The sequence below is a fragment of the Podarcis melisellensis genome (assembly GCF_964234715.1).
Source record: "Podarcis melisellensis genome assembly, chromosome: 13".
In the NCBI taxonomy this organism is placed as follows: domain Eukaryota; kingdom Metazoa; phylum Chordata; class Lepidosauria; order Squamata; family Lacertidae; genus Podarcis; species Podarcis melisellensis.
Genome location: NC_138545.1, coordinates 54428261 through 54452005, shown reverse-complemented (window position 1 = coordinate 54452005; position 23745 = coordinate 54428261). Strand labels below are relative to the sequence as shown.

The following is a 23745-nucleotide window of genomic DNA, read 5'->3' as shown; positions in this document are numbered from 1 at the left end:
AACATAAGCAGCTGCCTCAGATACCAGGTCATGCTATATGTCCACCTCACCCAGTATTGTCTACTCTGACTGACAGCAGCTCTCCATGATCTTAGGCAGGGACCTTCCATGCCACTTCCTTCCTGACCCTTTTTAAAGATGCCCAAGTATTGGACTTTCATGCACCTTGCAAAGCCTCCTTCCACAACCACTCTCCTCATCTCTGGACTGTCACAGCAAGCCTATCTCATGGGTGGGGCCCTTTTTATTTTACCCTTTTATGGTACTTTTAGAAAGACTTGACACATTTATGGTGGCAGAAGCTTTCAAAGACAGAAGGGTATAACTTCACTGGATATAACTTCATGAAACGAAGTGGACCTGAGCCCCAAAGAGAAAACTCTGATTTCTTCTTCATCAGCATTCCCCCCCCCACACACACACACTTCTCTGAGCCTTGCAGGCTGAGCACAGTGACAGAGCAGCCACTTTCCACATGAAAAAGTCCCAGTCCCAGATGGCACCTCCAGGTAGGGCTGGTAAGGAGTCCTGCCCCAAACCTTGGAGTGCTGCGACCAGTCAGTGTAGACAGTATTGAGCAAGGTGGACCACTGCTGAGGGTTCCCAGTTAAACCAGCCCTGGAGCAACAAGGACTGGACTCTTATCTTATTCTTAAGGGAAAGGACCATAGCTCAGAGGTAGAACACCTGCTTTGCATGCAGAAGTTCCACATTCAATTCCTGGCATCGTCAGGGCTGGGAAAGGCTTCTCCCTGAAGCCCTGGAGAGCTGGTGCTGGTCAGTAGAGTCAGAGGGTCCAAGAGTCTTCCCATGATCTCCCTCTCTCATCACACGAGAACTCCAGTGAAGCTGAACCTTGGAAGATAAAAGAAAGTCCTTCTTCACACAACACATAGTTAAACTATGGGACCCATGTCCACAGGAGGCAGTGGTGGCCACCAGCCTGGGTGGCTTTAAGGCGACCAGACAAATTCATGGAGGAGAAGGCCCTCCATAGCTACCAGGCACAAGGGCTCTGCTCTGCCACCACCTTCAAAGGCAGCAACGCGTCTGAATACCAATTGCTGGAAACCACAAGAGGGCGTTTGGTTGGCCAGTGTGAGAACAGGATGCGGGGCTAGAGGGGCCATTGGCCTGATCCAGCAGCTGCCTCTTCTGATGTTCTTACCAGTCTCCTAGCAAAAATTGGTATCGCACCTTGGAGCTTAGGGATAAAGATAAATGGGAAGGGAATTGGCCGATTCCTGTGGTCAGACAGAGGGAGTTGGCTGCTCCTGCAGCTCTCTGCTCTTTGTATTTCCTCCTCGTTTCCCTCCTCCTCCTCCTTTTCCTCTCCTCCCCTTTCTCCTCCTCCTCCTCCTCCTCCTCCCCTCCGCCCCTCTTCGGCCTTCTCCCGGGTCTCCCCAGCTCAGATCGGCTTGCAGAAACGGGAGCTGTCCAGCACGGAGACCTCCTGAAATCCTCGCGCCTCTCCTTCCTCCCACCATGTAAGAGAAATGAGCGAGGGTTCTCCAGCCCTGCCTTCGCAATGGAGGAAGATTTATTCCAGCTAAGACAGCTGCCGTGAGTAACCCGGGGAGGGAGAAGGGCTAGAGCTCTGCTGGGAAGAGGGAGGGGCGGGAAGAATAACCCAGGACCTCCAGGAGAATCGCAAGCCGCCCCCAGCCCCCTCCCTGCAGCGAGGTTTCTCTTTCCAAAGGGGGCCATTGGCCTCAAGGTCTCAGGGAAGCCAGCAATTTTCCTTGCTTGCCTACGCAAGAGCCTCGCTTTGTGAATGACTGTCACACCTTTTAAATCAAAACCAGGGGGGTATTTTTAAGATTTCAGAAGGAACCATCCAACCCAACCGATGCTTTTGCAACTGGGGGTGCTAAATATATTCATTCTAGACACCCCCACCGGCTTTTCCTTCTAACATGATGCCTCCTTCTGGAATGGGGGGGGGATCTTCCCTCCTCTTAAAAGAGAGCTTTGTACTGGGGGCCACCAGGTCTGGTGTTGGACATTCTGAGGTTTGGAAAAGAGGTGCTTTGCATTGCCGCACAGGGTGGGGGGAGGGTGCTCACTCCGTGGATATGTGCAGCCAACAGTGACACCCACACGAATGCAGGGGTTAAGGTTTCACTGCCTTCTGCTTCTCTGTGACTGTCTGGCTCTGTTTTTGTGGGGGGAGGGAAGAATATTCTTTTTTGCAGTCCAGGCACAGCTTGTGAGAGCAAATAAGATTTCTTCCTTGGCAGTCAGTGAAGACGTCTTTTAAGTATCTTTCAGGCGTTGGTATAATTAGCTCCATTTCGTGGGCATGCGGTTCTGTAGTGCACACAAGAGCACGGCCGTGAAACATTTCAGGAATCAAGACCTCCCTCCCCCACTTCAAGGCAAAGATCAGTAACTGTGCAATCTGAACCATGTCTACTCTTAAATAAGTCCTGTTCAATGAATTCAGTGGGGCTGAAGAGCAGATCCACACCTTACAGTTAAAGCACATGACTACCCCAAATCCAAATCCTGGGAGCCATAGTTCCCCACTCAGCTGCATTGGCAGAAGCCACAAAGACATGGTGTTGCTAAAAACAAAGCGCAGTTAGCCATCTTCTTGCATCATGGACTACAATGCTTATGAAGAACTTGTGGGTAAAATATGAATGGGCAAAGTGTGACAACCAATAGTAGAAAGAATGCACTACCATCCTCTCCAGTTTCTGGATATGTTGACCAAGGACATTCACTCTTCCAAAGCAACACTACTAATTAGGAACACAGGAAGCTACCTTCTACTGAGTCAGACCTTTGGTCCACCTAGGGCAGTACTGTCAACACTGACTGCCAGCTGCTCTCCAGGGTTTCAGAGCAGGAGATGTCAGGGATTGAACCTGGGATCTTCTGCATGCAGCACATGTGCCCTGCCATTGAGTTGTCATCATCATCATATATTATTTATACCCCGCCCATCTGGCTGGGTTTCCCCAGCCACTCTGTGCGGCTTCCAAGCGAATATTAAAAACAATACAGCATCAGACATTAAAAATGTCCCTAAACAGGGCCGCCTTCAGTTGTCTTTTAAAAGTAAAATAGTTGCTTATTGCCTTGACATCTGCTGAGAGGACGTTCCACAGGGCAGGCGCCACTACCGAGAAGGCCCCGCTGCCTGGTTCCCTGTAGCTTTGCTTCTCACAGTGAGGGAGCCGCCAGAAGGTCCTCAGTGCTGGACCTCGGCGTCTGGGAAGAATGATGGGGGTGGAGACGCGCCTTCATGCCTCTCCCCCCATTGCACTCTGGATAATATTGATACAGTGTTGCATTTCTTTGCAGGGGTAATTCTCCATGTTAGTTGTGTGCTGGCAACCATGAGAGACAGCCAGAGAGAGTCTTTTATGTGGTGGCTCCACACCTTTGGACCTGCCTTCCTCCTGGCAGTGCTGTGGGGGCAGCAGCACTTCAGGCATCTTTGGACGGACTTAGAGCCTCATCCCTTTTTATTTGCCTTCCCTGTGTAACCTTTTTGCTCAGCTTGCTGCATGGAGGCTGGAATATTACGATGTCCTGGGAATTCTGAGTCTGTTTCTATTTATTTGAATCAGTTTTTATTCTTGGTTCTAGCTTGTTTTATTAATTAATTATTTTTAAAGACTTGTAGTTTTCCTCCCCCCATAATATTCTTTTGCAGAAACAAACAGAATTTGGATTCTGTCAGGTTGTCAGGCATCCTTCACCTTCAAAGAAAATTGCTGTGCATGGTTGTTTGACTGCACCAGCTACAACTCACAAGGCTGAGCATGAGATCCCTTTTGGATGGGAGATTAATATAAAATTAGGCACAGGTGGAAACATTCACTTCAAGCCTGAAATGCAAGCCCACAAGAAACATTGCTGTGATTTCCAAAGAGAATAAGATGATCTAGGTGTTGCATTATTGCGGAAGACACAAGCAGGGCCCCCAGAAGTTGGGCTCTGATTCCCAGCAGCCTCAGCAGCCAGCATGGCCAATGGTTAAGAGAGTTGGGAGCTCTAGTTTAACAACATCCAAAGGGCCACAGTTTCCTCACCCTTGAGGGAAAGCATTTACGTGATGCACACCTGTTTCTTCTGCACATCCATGCCATGTATTCATTATGGTTCCCACACCACTAGGGTTGTCAAGTTCCGTCGCACAGGGGAAAGTTCACGGTCAGATGAAGATGTAAATTCAGGAGAGCATGAAGTCCAGATTGAGGGTGTCCAGACGCAGTTAGAGGCTGTGGAGCTGGAAGATGGAGGGATGGTGCCAAAGGAGTTTGCAAACCCAACTGATGGTGAGTTGTGTGGACATCTGCTCTCACTCCTGAGGAAGGAGCAAAATGTTAATATGCATCGTGGAAAAAATTAAATACCCCAAAACTTTTCATAGCCTTTCATAACTTCACTTTAACACTGTAAACATTTTTTGGTCTCTTTCAAATGGATTGTGGTTGCTGGCCCAAGGACCCCCCTTTTGTCTTTTATGGGTATTGCTATTTTTTTTAGTTATTGTTACATTGTACTATTATATTGTTTTGTTGTTCTAGATACGTTTATGGTGGAAGATGCGGTGGAAGCCATCGGATTTGGCAGGTTCCAGTGGAAACTCTCCGTCCTGACAGGCTTAGCATGGGCAAGTAGAGGTTGCTAGAAATAGCAAAGCCAAGGGGGGGGGGCAGGGCCAGGGAATGGTTGGCCCACAAACTGCAACTACTGCATTTCCCACCTTAATTTTCCTCAGTTTCCCTGGCCTGGATGATGGGAGGCATTGAGCCAGAAGAGACTGGCTTTGGGATATATGGCTTGATTTTAGGCAACTGCTGAGGCACAAAGTTGCTCAAAGTCACCAGTACATGCAGTTGCCTGGCTCATTTAAGACTATACAGAACCTTTATTCTCAATAATGATGGAACTTACAGGTGGAGAATACTTTTATTTTTACATGTTTTTATTATTTGCAAAGGGGATCTTTTTATGAGTTAACACTTTATTATCGCTTTGGGCTGTGCTGTGTCTTTGTACTGTTATCCAGGCTGTGAGGCTTTATGATGTACATGGTTGGTTCTTTATTTGCTTTCCTTGCGCTGTGTTTGCACTTTGTTTTTGTTGCTAACAAATCAATTATATATATACATATGAAGGCAAAGAGAAATCTGGTGAACTGTCAGGGCAGCTGGTGCTCTAACTACTGCCTTCTTCCTTCTTGCCCTTCTAGATGGCTGATGCCATGGAGATGATGATTCTGAGCATCCTTGCACCCCAGCTTCACTGTGAGTGGCGATTACCCACCTGGCAGGTTGCATTGCTAACCTCGGTAGGAAAATACCAGACAGCTCTTGCATTCTGTAAGGTTTTCCACTCGTTAACTGTGGGTTGTTCAGAGTCAAAAACCCCTTTCTGTCCAACAAGCTCACCAGTTTGCAGAACGCCCAAGAGTGTTGAAGGAATCTATTTCTCCCACAAAGACACCTGCGTGTTACAGTCCCTCGCACAGTGGCTTGCTTCACGTTCACCGAATTTCAGCTCTAAACTCTAGCATTGCTTATTGATGGAGGTTATTCTTCCTTTGGGCAACCTTTTCACTACTCATTGAAATGCAGGAATCTGGGGCTTGGTTAAAGGTGCCTGTTGAGGCTACACACTGTTTTTGCCACAAGGCAAACTGCCTTAGCTTTAATCTCTCTGGAGATAAATCTACAAGGAGTTGGACACGATTGGTAGATCTATTGTCCACCATATTCCAGTGTAGGGTTGTGCTGATGTTTCCTGAACACAAGTCACATCCACACCATATATTTAAACCACATTTAAAGCACACTGCTTCCCACAAAGCATTATGGGAATTGTAGTTTGTCGCCCTGGCTCTTTACCCGGTCCCTTTGACCATTGAGATATCTATATATTTTAGGACCTACTCTAGTTGTGATAGTAATTTGTTTTAATGCTTTATTTTATATTTCTGTAACCTGCCCTGAGACCTTCCAGTGACGGGTGGATAATGCATCTCATCATAGTAACAATGATAATGGTGCTGGGAATGGCAGCTCCATGAAGGGCAAACTGCAGTCCCCAGGATTCTTTGGAGAAAGCCATGTGTCTTAAAAAGTGTTTTAATAATAATAATAATAAATTTTATTTATATCCCGCCCTCCCCAGCCGAAGCTAGGCTCAGGGCGGCTAACAACAATCAAAATAGTTCAACATTCTAAAAACATTCATTATAAAATTAATTAAAATTAAATTAATGGCAACCATCAAGCAAAATTCTGTGCAGGTTGCCAGAGGAGGGGTCAGGCTGCGCCCTGACCAAAGGCCTGGTGGAACAGCTCTGTTTTAAATATATGGTGTGGACATGACCACAATGGTGCCATTAAAAGAAAAATTCTTTTACTCACTTTTCATAGCAAATTTCATTACTTGGTTTGTTACAAATTAAAACAAAACTAGATACCTCACCATTCAGATATGAAAAACAAGGCAGATGATTACAACCAGCCAACTAAAAGAAACTCAAACATGACCCAAACCAAGAGTTGGTGGAAGAAGATTGGAAGAAATTTAAAGTTTATTTACAGAAACATTGTAAAATTAAGGAATGTTAGAAGGATGTTGGAATGAAGTTATGTAGTTTTAACAGAAATGTTTTAAAGGATTAAGAAAAAATAGACTGTTAATTGGTGAAAGGAGGGAAAGTAAAGTTACACTATATTAAGATAAATTATAGGACAAAAACTGGGAAAGATGGAAAGGATTTGCTGAAACAGCTAACCGAACTAGAATACAAAAAAGGGAGGTGTGAGGTGGTCAAGGAAACAAGCAAATGAAAGAAGTTATGGGAAGGTTCGTTGTGTTTTTTTTAATTGTTTTTATTTTTCTGTTCCCCCCCTCTTTTTCTTTTTTTCTTCTCTCTCTTTTTCCTTATTGTGATATGTTGTCTTGTTTCTGTTTAATTTGGTGTTTTCTTGTTTTTTTCTTTCTGTAACCTTTAAAACTTTAATAAATATTATTAAAAACAAACAAACAAACATGACCCAAACCATTCACCCAAAAGTTGGCAAATAACAGGGCCTTCAGCTGGTGTCAAAAGGTTTTCAGGGCAGGCACCAGCTGTAATCTCAATGCCAGGGGGTTCCAAAGTTGGGGTGCCCCCAGTGGAAAGCCTCTCCCTCCTCCTGGCCTCAGCTAAAGAAGACAGAGAGAGCCTCACAGGCAGATCTTCATAAACAGGAGAAGCCTCGCTGTGCCTTGTAAGTCCACAAAGTCATAGGGTTGTGGAGCTGGAAGGGTCATCAAGTCCAAGCAGTGGTCGCAACGGGGTGGTTGGGGGGCGGTAAGCGTGTGCAGCCATCGCGCTGCTGCAGCTGCATGTGGAGGATCCTCTGTGCACGGCTGCAGCCACGAGCAGAGGATCCCGGCACTGTCTGTACGGCGCTGGAGCAGCGCTGACAGCAAACCGCTATACAGAGCATGTGCAGTGTCACTATATACGGCGCATGCATCGTACGTAGCGACACCGCACATGTACCCTCCATAGTGACGCCCGCCCCGGGTGCCACAGCGCCTTCCTTTGCCCCTGAGTCCAAGGCAGGAATCACAACTAAAGAATCCCCAGCAGGTGGTCATTCAACCTCAGTTTAATTGCCTTGAAGCAGGTTCAGCAACCAGTACCATCCTCCTTTCAGGGTTGGTGGTTCATTCCCCCCCCCCCCCGAAGAGCCACCCAGGAGAGACACCAAGAGCCAGGTGCAGCTTCTGAACCAGCTCAATGGGCAGCCCCACACAGAGTGCATTGCTGTAGTCCAAGAGTGTGTGGATCACTCTGGGAAGGCTCTCTCTGTCCTGAAATGGCCACAGCTGGCAAACCAGATGTGACTGGTAAAAGACACTCATTGCGCTGTATGACTGATTCCACCATGCAGTTAGCAGATGATTATAACAAAAATCTGTACATAACCCTCCCCATCTAGCCCCAATGTTACCAGGCCGAATGTTAGCAGGCCAAAGCTCTGAGGTCAGATTTCCCACACCCCTCTCCCCTAAAAACGGAAAGATTGATATTAGGAATTTAGGATGGATATATCTGTCTCTCACTCCTCACAATATTGCCGTTTTACTGCCAGCCTCTAAGATGCTATCTGTCATCCATTATAACAGATCTCCCATACCCTGTGGGATCATCCAAAAATTGGACATTTTGTCAAGTTGTGGTTCAAAATTCAGATGTTTGTGTGCCAAATTCTAGTTCTGAGATCTTGCCAAACTTGGGCTAAGAATGTCGTCTTCTTCTTCTTCTTCTTCTTCTTCTTCTTCTTCTTCTTCTTCTTCTTCTTCTTCACTTTCTTTTCTAGATGGTTCTCTTAGAACACTCCCAGTTCAGCCTGTGAATAACAAATATCCTTTCCTTCACTTGATGCAGGTGGTGTTTATGGGAATGATGTTCAGTTCCACACTCTGGGGAAACATTTCAGACCAGTATGGCAGAAAAACAGTAAGTCTCCAGCCTTCCCCTGAAGTATTTGCCAGGCAGAAGTAGTTGCTGCCACCAAACTGAGTGCCATGAAGGCCCTCTGTGGTTAGGCAGTGGGGCTTCAAACCGGGTGGTGTACCTCTCTGCCACTACTTGGGACTAATCTTTCCAAGTCTGACTCGGTTTAAATTCAGTTCACTCCTCCCTTCCACATTCGTGGGCTGTACTTACCTTTCTGCTTTTCTTTTGAGTTACAGCAGGGAACCTGGGGCCACCAGATGATGATCATGGGACTACAACTCCCATCACCCCTCACTGTAGGTCATACTGTCAGGGGCTGCTGGGAATTGGTGTCCAACAATATCTGGAGGGCCACAGATTCATTTTCCTTGGTGTAAGATATAGTGGATATTTATTAATTTATTTATAAATATAGCTATATACGACTAATTGTTTTTTGGGGGAAAAAATAGAGCAGTTTAGAACAGTTGTACATAAAACCATACAATAAAAACCATTTAAAAAAAATGTTTAAATCAGAAATCAGCTAACTATTGTGGCAAGATGCATTCTTAATCGCTGGTATAGGCCTGGAGGAATATACCCCCCCCCCAGCATGTTGAAACGGAAGATGCCTGATGAATTTCTAGTGGCAGGGTGTTCCACAGGGCTGGGCCAATGACACTAAATGCTCAGTTTCTCATTGTTGTCAAATGAGTCTCACCAACTCGGGGAACAACCAACAATGCCCCAAAGTTGTTCAGGGTTTTATAGAGAAACACAAGGGCATGAACCTGGTTTAGTCTGAGATGGGCAGCCAGTGGAGACACTTCAAGAATGGGGTCACATGTTATGTGCCATTTGATAGGCATATTCTGTGCCAGCTGGGGCTTCTGAACCAGGCCCAAGGGCAGCCCCAGCTAGAGCGTGTTGCAGTAATCCAGTCTTGATATTGACAACACAGACTTTATGGCTGGCCCTGTAAGAGAAGGAGAATTGCTTTTGAAGTCAGGAAGAAGCTTGTCAGAGAGTACTGTATGGCAGTGGTCTTCTTTCAATTTTGTATTTCTTAATCCAATGCAGGGGTTAAAGATCAGTGTGCTCTGGACCTTATACTATGGTATTCTTAGCGGTTTTGCACCCGTTTACAGTTGGATCCTGGTGCTGAGGGGGCTGGTGGGCTTTGGCATCGGAGGAGTCCCTCAGTCGTAAGTCAATATTCCCATTCCTTGCCCCTCCCTTCCTAGTGGTTTTAGTGCTTTAGAGCCAGTGTGGTGTAGGGGTTAAGAGCGGTGGACTTGTAATCTGGTGAACCGGGTTCGCGTCTCCGCTCCTCCACCTGCAGCTGCTGGGTGACCTTGGGCCAGTCACGCTTCTCTGAAGTCTCTCAGCCTCACTCACCTCACAGAGGATTTGTTGTGGGGGAGGAAGGGAAAGGAGAATGTCAGCCACTTTGAGACTCCTTCGGGGAGTGATAAAGGGGGATATCAAATCCAAACTCTTCTTCTTCTTTTTCTTCAGTTGAAAAGCTGAGTATGTCCCAAACTTCTTTTGCATTTAGTAACTGCCTTCCATCTTCCCCACCTCAAAGCATTATGGCCTTCTTCAGATATCTAAAGGAGCTCAGCTAAACTGCATAGCACTTCCGTTTGGGAAGCCCAACCTTTTCAGCTGCTTGCATTTAGCAGCGTGGATCCAGGTGCCTCTGGGAAGTCAAACGTGGCCCAGACAAGGGCAGAATTCAGAGATGAAAACGGCAGAAATAAGTGGAGGGGCAGGAGAGATCAGTCCTGAATAAGGCATGAGCTCCTGAACTGGGAGGATGAGGCGTCCCCAAGATGCCTCTGGAATGACTCCAGGCCTGCTTTGCTCTGGTCAGGAGAAGCACTTTGCCTTCCTTCTCCCCATTCATTGGACCTGTGAACATGGATCCTCTGCCCCACAGGAGGGCTGTTTCAAAGCAACCTGAGCAGATCTTTAATCAATGGTTAATGGGCTTCCTTCATAGGCACCAGCATCCACTTGAAAATAAAGCCAGCCCCCACCCCCACCCCTCAGTTTTTTTCAAGAGCCAGAACAAAATCAAACCAAAGCTTTCAGAACCATTACAGAGTGATGAATTTCCAAACCACAAATCCATGGGGAAACCACCAGTTTTGGACTCTGGACTCCACTATATCAGCTGCCAAGCGATGCTTAACAAGGGAATCTTATTAATGCCATTTGATTCAAACATGTTAGCTCTGCTCCTGGGATATCTTCCTTTTTCTGAGGATTTGTGTGATATATTTTTGCTTTGCATATTACATTTACTGAAGACATTTTTATATCACATTTAGAAGTCATCTGACTCCCCAAAATAGATAATTTATATTTATAATATTTTGTGTGGTTGTGGTGTGTAGGTATATCAGTTGTTTGGCCAGGGGAAATAAAGTTGTATTAAGTTCTTCCCGTGTCAGTTCCAGGAGGAAGGCCATCAGATTTCCAAACACACACACTCTCTGTGTGTTCCTTGTGACTTTGCCTCCTCTCTTTCCTTTCTCTCCAGGGTGACGCTGTATGCAGAATTCCTCCCAATGAAATCTAGAGCAAAATGCATTTTGTTAATTGAGGTAGGTGGAAAAACAAAGAGGCGGAGGCTGTTGGCAGGAAAGGGGTTTCCATTCTGCTCCAAAAGGCAAGGCCATCCCAGGACAGAGAGCATCCCAAGTGAAGGTTCAGATGTGATCAGGAGACCAGTGGATGCTCTTTCCTTCAAAGCCTTTCCTGGGGTGGGGGAAGGAGGCAGCTGGCCCTCAACCCATTGCTGCTGTGGTTCATGCTTTCAGCCTTCCCACAACTGGGGATTTCCAGATGTTTTTGCTTCTAGCCCCATCAGTCGCAGTGAGCACAGTGAACTGTCAGGGATATTTTCAATATGATTTTTTAAAAATCTATTTATTTGTTTAAACAAGAAATACATTTAAATAGCACACAATAACAAGCCCCTCTTGAAATGCGATGCTCCTCAGTCAAGTGCAAAGACCCTTGGAATCTCTCACTGCTCAGTAGAGATTGGGGTGGGTGGTAAGAAAAGAAAAACTGCAAAACTGAATGAAAGTTAAAATTAAACATACCTGCAAATGTGGGTTATTTTGTTCACATTCCCTGGAAAAAAAAATTTAATATTATTGGTGTTGGGGTAGTAACATTTTTTAAAAGGTTATGCTTTATGTATAAATATCAAGATAATGTCTTTGAGGTCTTAGACAGTGCCACTTAAAGCTGAAAGCTTACTAAGTATTCCAAATGCCTGCTCTTCAGGCATCGTAGGACATGTTGCAGCAAGGGCCAAGAACAGAGATGTATTGTTATTCACCTGTTGCGATGGGGCTGACATCTCCAAACCCCTTCCGTCCTTCCACACGGGCAGGTCTTCTGGGCCATTGGGACCGTCTTTGAGGTTCTACTGGCGGTGTTCGTGATGCCCACCCTGGGTTGGCGCTGGCTGCTCATCCTTTCGGCGGCCCCCCTTCTGCTCTTTGCCATCTTATGTTTCGTAGGTATCCCTTCTGGCTTCCCAAAGTCTTGGGGAGGGGGGGGGACACGGCTTCAGATTAGTCCTGTCCATTTGGTTGGTCTCCTGCCTTTGGACAGAAAGTGATTGTAAGAAATCAATATTTTAGTGTGGCAGCACACACACTTGACATCAGGCAGACACTTTCACTGTACCCTTTTCGGCACCTGCCAAAAACATTTTTTGGGCGGGGCAAGACTATCCAGATATATACATTATTGACAAGTGTTTTAATCAGGCTTTCAGCTTGTTGGTTTTTTTATGTTTTAGATAGTTATTTTTTTTAAAAAATAAACTGATAATTTCATCTTTTGTTCTTTTCTTGTAAACCATTTTGAGGTGTATTTTTTGCGATCAATCAGTATATAATTTTTATGAAATGAATAAAATAAATTTATCATACCTTTACAGTGGTTACCAGAAAGTGCGCGATACGATGTGCTATCTGGGAATCAGGAGAAAGCTTTTGCCACTTTGAAGCGGATAGCGACTGAGAATGGAGCTCCAATGCCTCTGGGGAAACTGATCATCTCCAGGCAGGTGAGTGCAGGCAGACCAGCACTCCTGGGGGTGGGACTAGATGACCTTTGGGAGACTTCCAACTCTGCCATTCTAGGGTTCTATGAAACAACCACCCCAAAATCCAGCGAGCTTCAACAAAAGTGTGCATGGATCACTTGGCTCAGACCTGGGATTATTTATTTTCTTCATTTGTCTGCAAGACTTGTATCTCACTTCATTAAAATGTCTGAGATGTCTTACCATAAATAATATGCACAACATCAGTAAAAAATATTAAAATAACATATGAAAACTAGCTAAAATAAAAGTGTATTTGCTGTAAGCAGGAGAGGGGAGGCAGGCATATTATGGGTGCCACCTCTGAAAAGGCCCCATCTCAGGTACTCAACTGGGCCATATCCACACCCTGCACATAAAGTGCTATGATACCAAACAGTTATGGCTCCCCGCAAAGAATTATGGGAACTGTAGTTTGTTACGGGTGCTGAGAGTTGTAGAAGCCCCCCTTCCCCTCCCAGAGGCACAATTGCCAGAGTTCCCTGAGAAGAGGGACTGGTTGTTAAACCACTCTGGGAATTGCAGCTCTGAGAGGGGAATCAAGGATTCCTTGGGCAAAGCAACATGGGTTTAAAGTGGTATGATAGTGTTTTAAATGTATGGTGTGAATGTGGCGCTGCTAATTTCTGACAGCTGGGAAGCTGCCACAGGGACTCATCAGATGAATGAGGAATGCCAGGCAAACTCCTAAGAAATCCATGGTGCCCCCCCCCCCCCGCCGATGTTTTCAGACAGCACCCAGCTTCCCTATATCTATCTATATGTTTGTTTCCAAACAGGAAGACAGAGGGAAGATGAGGGACCTCTTCACCCCCCAGTTTAGATGGACAACCATCCTGCTTTGGTTTATATGGTAAGAGGAAGATAGAGAAGATTCAGGGTCAGCCTGCCTCTCTGAGATTGATTGATTGATTTTATTTATTGATTTATTTAGACCTACTGTATATAACCCCCTTTCATCATGGGATCTGGTGGCCTGAGGGCAAGTTGGCACATCAGTCGGGTGGCCCTGTGGCTTGGTTTGCACCCTCGGGGCACAGATCTGGCAGCTTTATAGAGTCAGGTGGGATCTCAATTGGCTTCTCAAGCCCCACGATCCCCGCTGGATCTGACCAATGCAGTACCACCACCTGGCCACCTGACGTGGGGGCGCTGCAGTGCCTGGCTCCTTTTGCCAACATCCCTGATGCAATGAGAGGCTGGGGCAGCCAAGGTGGGGGGAAACTCACATGCAAAAGGGGGAATGCACTCTTTAAAAGTGCAAGAGACGAGGCTGTGACCTGATTAAAGACATCCTAGTTCATCCATCACATATACTCTAGCCAATTAATTGATTAATGCAAATGCTTAAATAGCCAGAGGTGTAAATTAGTGCACCCCACTTATTCTGCTGATTAAAACTTGTGCACTTAAACTCATATTTCTTTAACCGAGCAACAGCCCCACTGCAACAAAAGTGTTTCCCTCTAGTGCGAAAGAGAAAAAAAGGAGAGCCCTTGAAAGCTGTTTTTGTAAGTGCTTGTGTTAAAATTGATCAGGACCCCTCTCTATTTTTGGTCAAAAACATTAAAAGTGCAGCCCAAGGAAAAGGGAATTTAGCAGATGCTGTTTGCTAAATGCTGACCTGCAGGTTCCTTCTTTGACACGGTCAATGTGTTAAGCAAGAGGCAAAGGGAATGGGACAGATTCACGGAGGAGGCGATCAGTGGCTCTGAGCCACAATGGCTCTGCTCTGCCTCCAAAGCCTCTGCAGGCAGCTCTGCTTCTGCACAGCAGCTGCTGGAAGCCACGGGAGGGCGGAGGGCTCTTGTGCTCCTGTTCTGCTCCCTGCTTTCCCACAGGAAACTGGTTGACCACTGCAAGAACAGGATGCCGGACTAAAGGGGCCATTGGCCTGATCCAGCAGGCTCTGCTTATGTTCTTACGTTCAGAGGACTAGTGACTGAATTTATGACACTGGATTTGTACTGTGGCAAGCTAACTGCGAATTACGATGGGGACCAAGGTTGCCCCTGGCCACCCCAGCCGACTGTGAGCTTGAATCTAGCTGCACTGTGCACACACACATGTGCAATGTCATTCCCCCCGTTGGATCCTGAGCCTGCAGCCCCTCCCCGCCCCAGACGCAGGGCCATGCCATGTTCCTTTTCAATGCACCTGCCTGCCTGCAACACTCTCTCTGCTTCTCTTCACTCCAGGTTCTCCAATGCCTTTTCTTATTACGGCTTAGTTTTACTAACCACGGAGCTCTTTCAAGCAGGAGACCTCTGCAGCTGTGAGTACAACAGGCAGGGAGTTCCAGAGGGTGGCTGCTGCCAGACTAAAATACCATTTTCTTGCAAACACTGTCACAGTTCCAGCTCCTTTGATCCACGTGGTCAAGTGGGCATACATAGAGAGAGGGGATCTCGCAGGTGACACTCACAACTCGGTGGTTCACCTCGCAACTTAAAATTGCAGCAGGGGCACACCAGGCCCAAAGGTGCAAGGATGCACGAGCGCGTGGGGGGGGGGGAGGCTGGAACGATTTCTTAAAATATCACATATTCACCCTCCTCCTCCTCCTCCTCCTCTTCTTGCTTCATCTAAGTATCCAGCAAGAGAAAAGCAGTGAAGGCCAAGTGCAGCCTGGCATGTGAATACCTGACGGAAAAGGACTACATCGACCTCCTGTGGACCACTCTCTCCGAGTTCCCAGGTAGAGTGCTGGGAAATTAAAGGCTCCGATTAGCCGAGTGGGAAAACTTGCACATTTGTTCAGAATCTAATTAAAACTATGTAGCTTAATTAATTCAACAAAACTGATGAATGTGATCCAGTGACACCAGCTATTCCAAGTCATTCCAGCACCCCTGCCTCCTTCTGCTCCCCTAGGAAATCCCACCCTCAGTATCACCCACTTAGGGAACGGCTGAGCAAGTTGGACTCATGATCTGACTCAATATAAGACAAATTCCTTTGTTTCTGGATTTGTATCTCATTCTTATGGTTAAAGTCTCAGCAATTCTCTTTCTCTCTCTGTTGCTGTAAACTGCCTTGAACATGCGCCAGAGAAACACCAGTTTTTTAAAGAAAGAAAGAAGCAAGCGAGCAAGCAAGCAAGCAAGCAAGCAAGCAAGTGACCCACTAGATTTCATGCCTGTGCACTAGTCCGATGGACGTTCCAAGCACACCAACCTCAGAATTGCCTCCATGACCCATCTGAATTGGGCACTGCACAGCAGCCAGAGAGGCAGGGAGACTTTGAAAATAAGTTCAGAAAAGTTGTTAGCCAGAACAAAGAAATCCACAAGCCCATTATCCCAGAAGAGCTTATGTTAGTCATTTATGGCCTGAAAAAAGCAACAGCTTCCATAACTGCTGCTCTGCCTGCTTGACATGAAGGCTGTGGCCATGCACCACGGGCGAGCAGAGAGTTACTCACAAGCCTGCTTCAGTCAGTAACATCCTTCTCCTCCTCCTCCAGGTGTTCTAGTGACCTTATGGGTTATTGATCGGATTGGGCGTAAGAAGACAATGGCCCTCTGCTTCTTTGTCTTTGCATTTTGCAGCCTCCTACTCTTTCTCTGCGTTGGAAGGTGAGCAAAGTGATCCAGACCGGCTGGTGGGGGGAACCCACCCAACCCTGCTAATGCCCCACCCCCACAAGGAAGGCACTGCAAAGCACTTCGGGGGGGGGGCTGGGACATGTTCAAAGTTGTGCTACAAATGCTTTTACCTAACTGTGTGGGGTTCTCCATACTGGTGTGAGGAGCAGGTAGTCTGCACACCTGCAAATTCTGAACTTTCAGGCAAACCCGGAGCAAAGTATTTCAGAGGTTCCACATGGGGGATACAGAAAGAGCATTATTTGTGGTAAAGGGAAGGTTGCAGACTAGTACAAAGAATTTAAATGGTAGCTTTAGTGATGCTTCTGCCCTCCACTTCCCATTTTTGGTCTTCCAAGAGACCACAGAAAAGACTAAGGATGGTCCTTAGCCTGGGTGACTATGTTCTGCCTCCGCAGTCAGAGGCAGAAATGCTTCTGAATCCCAGTTGCTGGAGGGGAGAGTCCTCCTGTGCTTGGGTCCCGCTGGTGGGTTTCCCGTTGGGGCACCTGGCTGGCCACTGTGAGAACAGGGTGCTGGACTGGACGGGGCCCCTTAGGCCTGATCCAGCAGGTGGCTGTTATTGTTACACACCACCCCCATCTGCACAAATGGTGCAAGATCTCAGGGTTGGAGGCATGCTTACCAGGGGCTGTGTTCCCTTTTGGGACAATGAGGCACAGCAGAGACTGCAGTGTCTTTGTGATATAGGGTTTTATTTACACTGACATACAACCTGCACCTAGATGCAGTGGCCTAGCTGGGGGGCGGGAACTGGAATTATGGGGAAGGGAATTTAGGGAATACTCCTATTGATGCAGCCCAGCCAATGCAATTCTGGGCTGCATCAATAGGAGTATAGCATCTAGATCAAGGGAAGTAATAGTGCCACTGTATTCTGCTCTGGTCAGACCTCACCTGGAGTACTGTGTCCAGTTCTGGGCACCACAGTTCAAAAAGGACACTGACAAACTGGAACGTGTCCAGAGGAGGGCAACCCAAATGGTCAAAGGCCTGGAAACGATGCCTTATGAGGAACGGCTAAGGGAGCTGGGCATGTTTAGCCTGGAGAAGAGGAGGTTAAGGGGTGATATGATAGCCATGTTCAAATATATAAAAGGATGTTACATAGAGGAGGGAGAAAGGTTGTTTTCTGCTGCTCCAGAGAAGCGGACATGGAGCAATTGTTCCAAACTACAAGAAAGAAGATTCCACCTAAACATTAGGAAGAACTTCCTGACAGTAAGAGCTGTTCAACAGTGGAATTTGCTGCCAAGGAGCGTGGTGGAGTCTCCTTCTTTGGAGGTCTTTAAGCAGAGGCTTGACAACCATATGTCAGGAGTGCTCTGATGGTGTTTCCTGCTTGGCAGGGGGTTGGGCTCGATGGCCCCTGTGGTCTCTTCCAACTCTATGATTCTATGATTCTAGGGGAATCTGAACCCCAACAAACCCATAACATCATGTTCTTATGATACAGCAGTACAATGAGTGTGTCCTGTCAAAATGTACCAGCATCTATCTTCTCAAAACAAAAACACTGTCCTTTTGTCCTTACAGGAAAGTTCTCACTGTGTTATTGTTCATTGCAAGGGCTTTTATTTCGGGAGGATTTCAAGCCGCGTACGTTTACACCCCTGAGGTAAGAAAACGAGAAGCCAAATATTCTGTGAGGAGGGGGCTTGCCCGAGACCAGGATTTGGGGCCGGCCTGAGCAAAGGAGCATCAGTAGCAAGGAGGTCTGGATGGGGTGGGGCAGGAGCATCGTGGTTGGCGGGGAAGAGCAAGGCAGAGACTGTGACACCAAGCCCCGTAGGGTCTCTGGGATCTCCCCGTTTCCATGGAGCACATGGGAAAGAGAGGCTGGGGCTGCGGCCTCCAGAGGGCTTGCTGTGTTCATTGTGTTGTCTCTTTCGCAACAATCCCTTGCAGTTCCGTGTAATTTTAGGGTTGTGGGGGCCCCAGAATGCACTACGGATTCTGAGTAAACATTAGGAAAGACTTTCTGATAGTAAGAGCTGTTGGACACCTCAGGAGGTGGTGGACTCTCCTTCCGTGGAGGTTTTGAAGGAGAGGTTGGGAGACCATCTGTCAGGGATTCTTGAGCTGCGATTCCTGCATTGCAGGGGGTTGGACTAGATGACCCTTGGGGTCACTTCCAACTCTACAATTCTACAATCCTATGATTCATGAGATCCAGTAAGTACCTCCTCAGTTGGCAGCCGCCTCCACCTTTCCCGCTTGCCCAGTGGAACATGGAATGTGTGTGTGTGTGTGTGTGGTGATCCCAGGATCTCATGTTGTGTTTTTATTAGCATATGGGACCTGCACACCCTTCTCAGCCATTAGCACCAGCCATGAACGTCTGCTTTTGACCTGGAAGAATCCCTGCCCCAAAATCTCAAATGCTTGAGGGCAGTATGTGTTGGCCCATTGCTTGGGGGCTGCTTTCTGCATATGACCAGAAGCATCCTTTCCCTCCACTGCCCCTTATCACCTTTCTGGTGACTATTCAGAGATCCAGAGAAGTGAGGCATGTAGAATCATAGATTCATAAAGTTGGAAGAGACCCCACAGGTCATCTAGTCCAACCCCTTGCAGTGCAGGAATCTCAGCGCAAGATGTCCCCATGTGCCAATGCACGTATGAATTCCTCCTTAGGTTTACCCCACGGCCACTCGTGCTCTGGGTCTCGGGACCTGTAGCGGGGTAGCCAGAGTCGGCGCACTCATCACACCATTTATCGCTCAGGTAACAGTGTGTTAAATTCATTCCTTGATCAAGGTGGGTATTTCAGAATGTCCTGGGGTTGCTAGTTAGGGTCCTGGGATGAGGATTTTGGAGGGGAGAGAGAGCTGGGTTGTTGCTACACAGAGGCATAGAGTTTGGACATTAAATTCTACATTTGCTAGGCCTGTTTTTGCATCCTGAACCTTATTGCTAAGAATTCCAGGTCCCCTGTGTGCTAAAGGGGAACCTGGGCTACTATGTGCAGCTGCCCCCCCCATCAAGTAAATAAATAAGAATACTTAACTAACTGACCAATTGCATCACAGATAACTCAGTTCTGCCCCCTAACATAAAGCCTGCCCCCCAATTAATCCATGCCCACAGGCATTTGGGTGGCCCCTGCGAGAAGATGATGCTGGGCCAGATGGGCCCTTGGCCCGAACCAGAAGCATCTTATGCTCTTTAACATTCAGCTCATCTACTCCAACCCTTAATGGTGAACCCAGGCAACTCGTATGTGTAGAGCTCTCTGACCCTGAGAGTTGGCTCGGAGGCCCTTCTGTGTCTGCCTTTGCTAACTCCCCCCCCCCCGCCACTTCCAGGTGATGCTGGAGTCCTCTGTCTATTTGACGCTGATAGTCTACAGCGGCTGTTGCATCCTGGCTGCTCTCGCTTCTTGCTTGCTGCCCATCGAAACCAAAGGCCGCGGCCTGCAGGAGTCCACCCACAGGGAATGGGGGCAGGAGATGTTTGGGCGCGGAGTCCCACACTCAAACTCTGGGTCTCAGGGGTGATGACGCGACGCACTGGCCCAGCCGCAAGGTCGTCCAAGGAGTTTCCGCCCCTCCAGCTCTGGCACCCGAGAAGCAGAATGTCTTGTCACTGCCGTGTGTGTCCAAAAGCAAGAACGCTCCACCTGTGTCCTGGGCGCCTTTTTTCACTCGCACCCATCACTGTCCACTTGTGCAAGGAGAGGTATTAAATTGGGAGAGTGAACGTGCGGGAGAGAGTTTCGGGGGAGGAATGTGATGCAGCCAGGGAAGAAGAGAAATGGGAGCCTTTGCCAAACTGTCTGCCCCTTCGTGTGGTTGATGACAAACAAGCTTAGTTTCTTGACGCCAAGTGCTCCATGCCAAGCAGGCAGATCGATGGACAGGATTTGGCTCTGCACAAATGCCCTCAATGCCAGGAAGTGGGCTTGCAGATCTGTGCCCCAGATCCCAGTGCAGTCCTCCATCAGTCTCATGCACTTGAGAATTAATCACTTGCCTTGCACTCCCATCAACATCCACGAACGACCATCAGCCTTTGAGAGCTTCTTTGCCAGAGAGGTTCTGAGTCTTAAAGAGCAGCTGGGAACGTCAGCAAATGCTGCTCGGAGAGCTCTTCTACTAACCACAAAGAAACAAAGAAACCCACCACTTTGCTTGCCCTAGAGGTGAAGTCTGCAAACAGGGCCATGCATTTGGGATGTTGTGCGCAAGCAGTCCTCATGGCAGCACAGAAAGGGGCAGCTGAAGGACTGAAAGGATGTTCCTAAGAGGAACATTAAAGCATCTGAGGCTTTTTCGTTTAGAAACATGGCAACTTGAGGGGGGGACAGGAGAGAGTTCTATGAGATTATGGGTGGCGTGGATAAATTCAATAGCGAAAAGCTTTTCTCATAATATTTAAACTCAGGATCATCCAGAGAAACTGGGGGGCAGCAGATTCAGCACAGACAAAGGAAATTCATTCCTTCATTTAAAGACTTTGTTGATTTATGGGTTATATGGCTTCTGGCAAATTCATGGAAGAGGCTATTTGTCCTGATGACCTCATAGAACCTCCAGTTTCAGGGACAGTCTATGCCACCCAAAACAATTAGCTGGGGTGAACAAGAGCAGTGGAGAGGCTGTTGGCTTCAAGGCAAGTTTGTGGGTTTCCCAGAGGCATCTGGCTCTCCCCTGTGGAACAAAGGAACGCTGGTCTACACAGATCTTTCTGTTCACCCATCAGAACAGGAAGCAGAATTTCATTTTCTTGGGGTTCATTTCCCTGTCAGTAAAGCCAGTGAGAACCTGCTATTGTGATTCCAGGTGTGTATGCATTCAGAAATACATGCTGTGGCTCTCTCCGTTGCGTCCCAGCCGCTGTAACACTTTGCTGGGGCTGTTTCTGCAGTTGTCTGGTCAGTCAGAGTGATCCAAGGGTTGACGTGGAAAGTCAAGAGCCCATGCATGATGGGGATGGAGTTTGGCCTCTATGCTTAATCCCTCATGTCTTGGAATTTTGAACAATGTAAAAAGTAGGAGTCCTTGCTCTCCAGGAAAAGGGTTCCTCGGCCCAATTCATTTCATACTCCAAGATTTGGAAAACTCCCAAAATGAATGAACACATTGAATAAAACTACCCTGTAAGGAGAAGCAGGTACAAGTAAGAGCCCTGCTGAATTGGGCAGATGTCCATTCAGCCCAGCATCCTGCTTCTGTCAGTGGGCAGCCCATAACTGCTAGGAAGCAGGACATGAAGGCAACTGCTCTCCCTGCTGTTTCCCCTCCCTGCCTGATGTTGCAGAGGTAAATTGCCTCCAGACAAGGTGGTGCCATTTAGTTGTCATAAATAGCCATTGGTAAGTGTATCCCATGTGAATTTGTAGGTGCTTATTTGCATGTGAAAAGGGCTGTTAAGGATTGCAAGGAACATCCACTGACATCAGGGTCCCTTCCAACTCTACAATTCTATGATCAGATGAACTTCAAGAGGCAGAATCCATGAAAATGGTCTGCATTTGTGCAACTGTGCTATGCCTGTTTCTGTGTGGGTGGTTCTAAGCCTACTAATGGGGTTTTTTTTAAGTCCAAGAGGACTTGTCGGATGGAAATACATTGTGCAGCTTTCCCTTTCCCTGCTGCAGCCAACCTGAAGCTCTTGACCCTCATCTGGTCCCAGAGGCCTTTTGATCTGGGGCTTCTCATTTGGGAGAGAGGTCCCCCCCAACACACATTAAAAGCTCATAGGCTAGAGCCAGGCAGGACATATGATACCATGGTGGCTGCTGAATTCAAAATATCTGTATGACAAAACCAACCTTCTTTGAATTAGGTATGCTTGTGCTTTATTCAGTCCTATGGAAAAGTATACTGTCACAAATTTTGTTTAACAGAGATGGCCATCAACGTGGAGGTTGTTCTGTATGAATCCATAAGATTTCACTTGGGTAACAGAAACCAAGATTTAATTTAGTAAAAGCTCTTGACTCTTATGGAAATCTGTGTTGTTGTCTTTTCTGGAAAACTGATTCTCTATATAAAATCTGGCATTGATGCCTTAGGCCTACAAACTCCTTGAAACCATTAAAAAATTAAAAAATCACCAATGTAAAAATATCACTTGGAACTGAACTTAATTGTGTGTTCAGAGTTCTGTTGGTTGTCCAGTTTGTTGATGTGCAAAGCTATTATGGAGGAAAAGTGATTCTTTCCATACTCTGTGATGAATGGTCTTTGTGTATTGCTCAATGCTTGCTGGAATTGGGGTGGGGGGAGAACACTTGAATGTCTCTACTGCGTTATGTACAGTTTCTAAACTAGGTGTGCATTCATGTTGAAAATAAGACTTCTGTAAAACTGAAGCTTGTTGTACTCAATTTTTGTTTCTCTGTTAATGATGCAAAATCAGATGATTTAATTCCACACTGGATATTTTATGTTGAATAAATGAATAGTTTCTACAATAGTGAGCTTTATGGGAGCTTTTGTGGCTACTCTGTGCCCAAAATGTGGGCCACCTCTCCTCCCTAGGTTTTCAGGACACACCATTCTCAAAAAGCCTATTTATGTCACCCAGCATGGATGGACTTGGACCACAAACCACCCAAGAACTGGTGGAGTAGCCCTTCCTCTCATTTACTAGCTGTTTGTCTTTTTTCCATCCCACTCAACAATGACCGGACATTTCCTTCTCCTGTCCTATTAAGTGTGGGGTGTCCACAGGCCATGTGCTTTGTGGTTAACTCCACAGGTTAATTCTCAGCATCTCTAGTTAAAATGACCTCAGGGAGCAGAGTTGGCCAAGAGCTGAGGTCTAGGGGAAGCCCTGTCAGGTTCCATTTTTAACTCCAAAGTTAAGCAGATAGCCCTGGCCTGATGTAGAGAGTAGCCTCATGAGATGATGGAACAACTTGGCAGCAAAGTTTAGGCACAACAAGGTGCTGCTTCAGGAGGACCACATTTAGGGGCTTATCCAGACATGGGCTTGTCCTGTGTCTAGAAAGCAGGGATCCAAGCAGTTTTCTTCATTTCCCACACTTTCTAGGCACAGGTCCTCATTGTTTTGCCCTTGCCCTGCTGCCTCCCCCCAGAAAACCAGCTCTTTAGCGATAAATTGGACCAAACATCAATCCAGAGAAAGCCTAATTGATGTTTGCTCCAATTCAGTGGTAAATATCAGGTTTCCTTGGGGGAATGTGCTGGGGCAAGGGTAAGTCTGGATGAGCCCTGAGTTATTCTGCAACTAAGGCAGGCAAAGCAGGTTGTCTCAGGAGTGCACTGAAGTTTTATAGTCTGGGCTAGGTGACCACAGTGACTAAGGCCCTGCTCTCTGGTTACTGTGTCTTCCAGTTATCAGGGTGGTGCCTTTTCCTGCAACCATTGGCTTTGTCTTGGCCACAGGACTTCAAGCTGCCAGAGTATCTTTGGAGAAAGTTCCTCAGGTCTTTCCTGAGCCTCTGAGGAGTCTAGAATTATTGGCCTCATTAGAGTCCAATGGCAGAAGTGTCTCCTCAGGGTTCAAGGGATGAGATGTGGGGCTCTGGTGCCAGCAGACCCAGATGGTAACCACTGCATGTT

At 47.0% G+C, this 23745-nt stretch overlaps 1 protein-coding gene across 2 annotated transcripts; it reads left to right on the top strand.

The window, feature by feature from the left end:
- The first annotated feature begins 1364 nt into the window (after window positions 1-1364).
- Window positions 1365-22631, top strand: SVOP (SV2 related protein). Of its 2 annotated transcripts, XM_081884609.1 has the most exons (16): window positions 1365-1563; window positions 4132-4292; window positions 4545-4630; window positions 5213-5311; window positions 8414-8485; window positions 9548-9672; window positions 11016-11079; window positions 11880-12005; window positions 12435-12563; window positions 13382-13455; window positions 14801-14877; window positions 15193-15300; window positions 16069-16180; window positions 17747-17828; window positions 18848-18937; window positions 19519-22631. In XM_081884609.1, the coding sequence occupies exons 1-16, from the start codon at window positions 1529-1531 to the stop codon at window positions 19708-19710; spliced, it is 1632 nt and encodes a 543-aa protein (XP_081740735.1). In that variant the 5' UTR covers window positions 1365-1528; the 3' UTR covers window positions 19711-22631. The 2 variants fall into 2 exon arrangements, with proteins under 2 accessions (XP_081740735.1, XP_081740734.1); XM_081884608.1 differs by lacking the exon at window positions 1365-1563 and having other exon boundaries at window positions 3741-4292.
- The last annotated feature ends 1114 nt before the right edge of the window (window positions 22632-23745 follow it).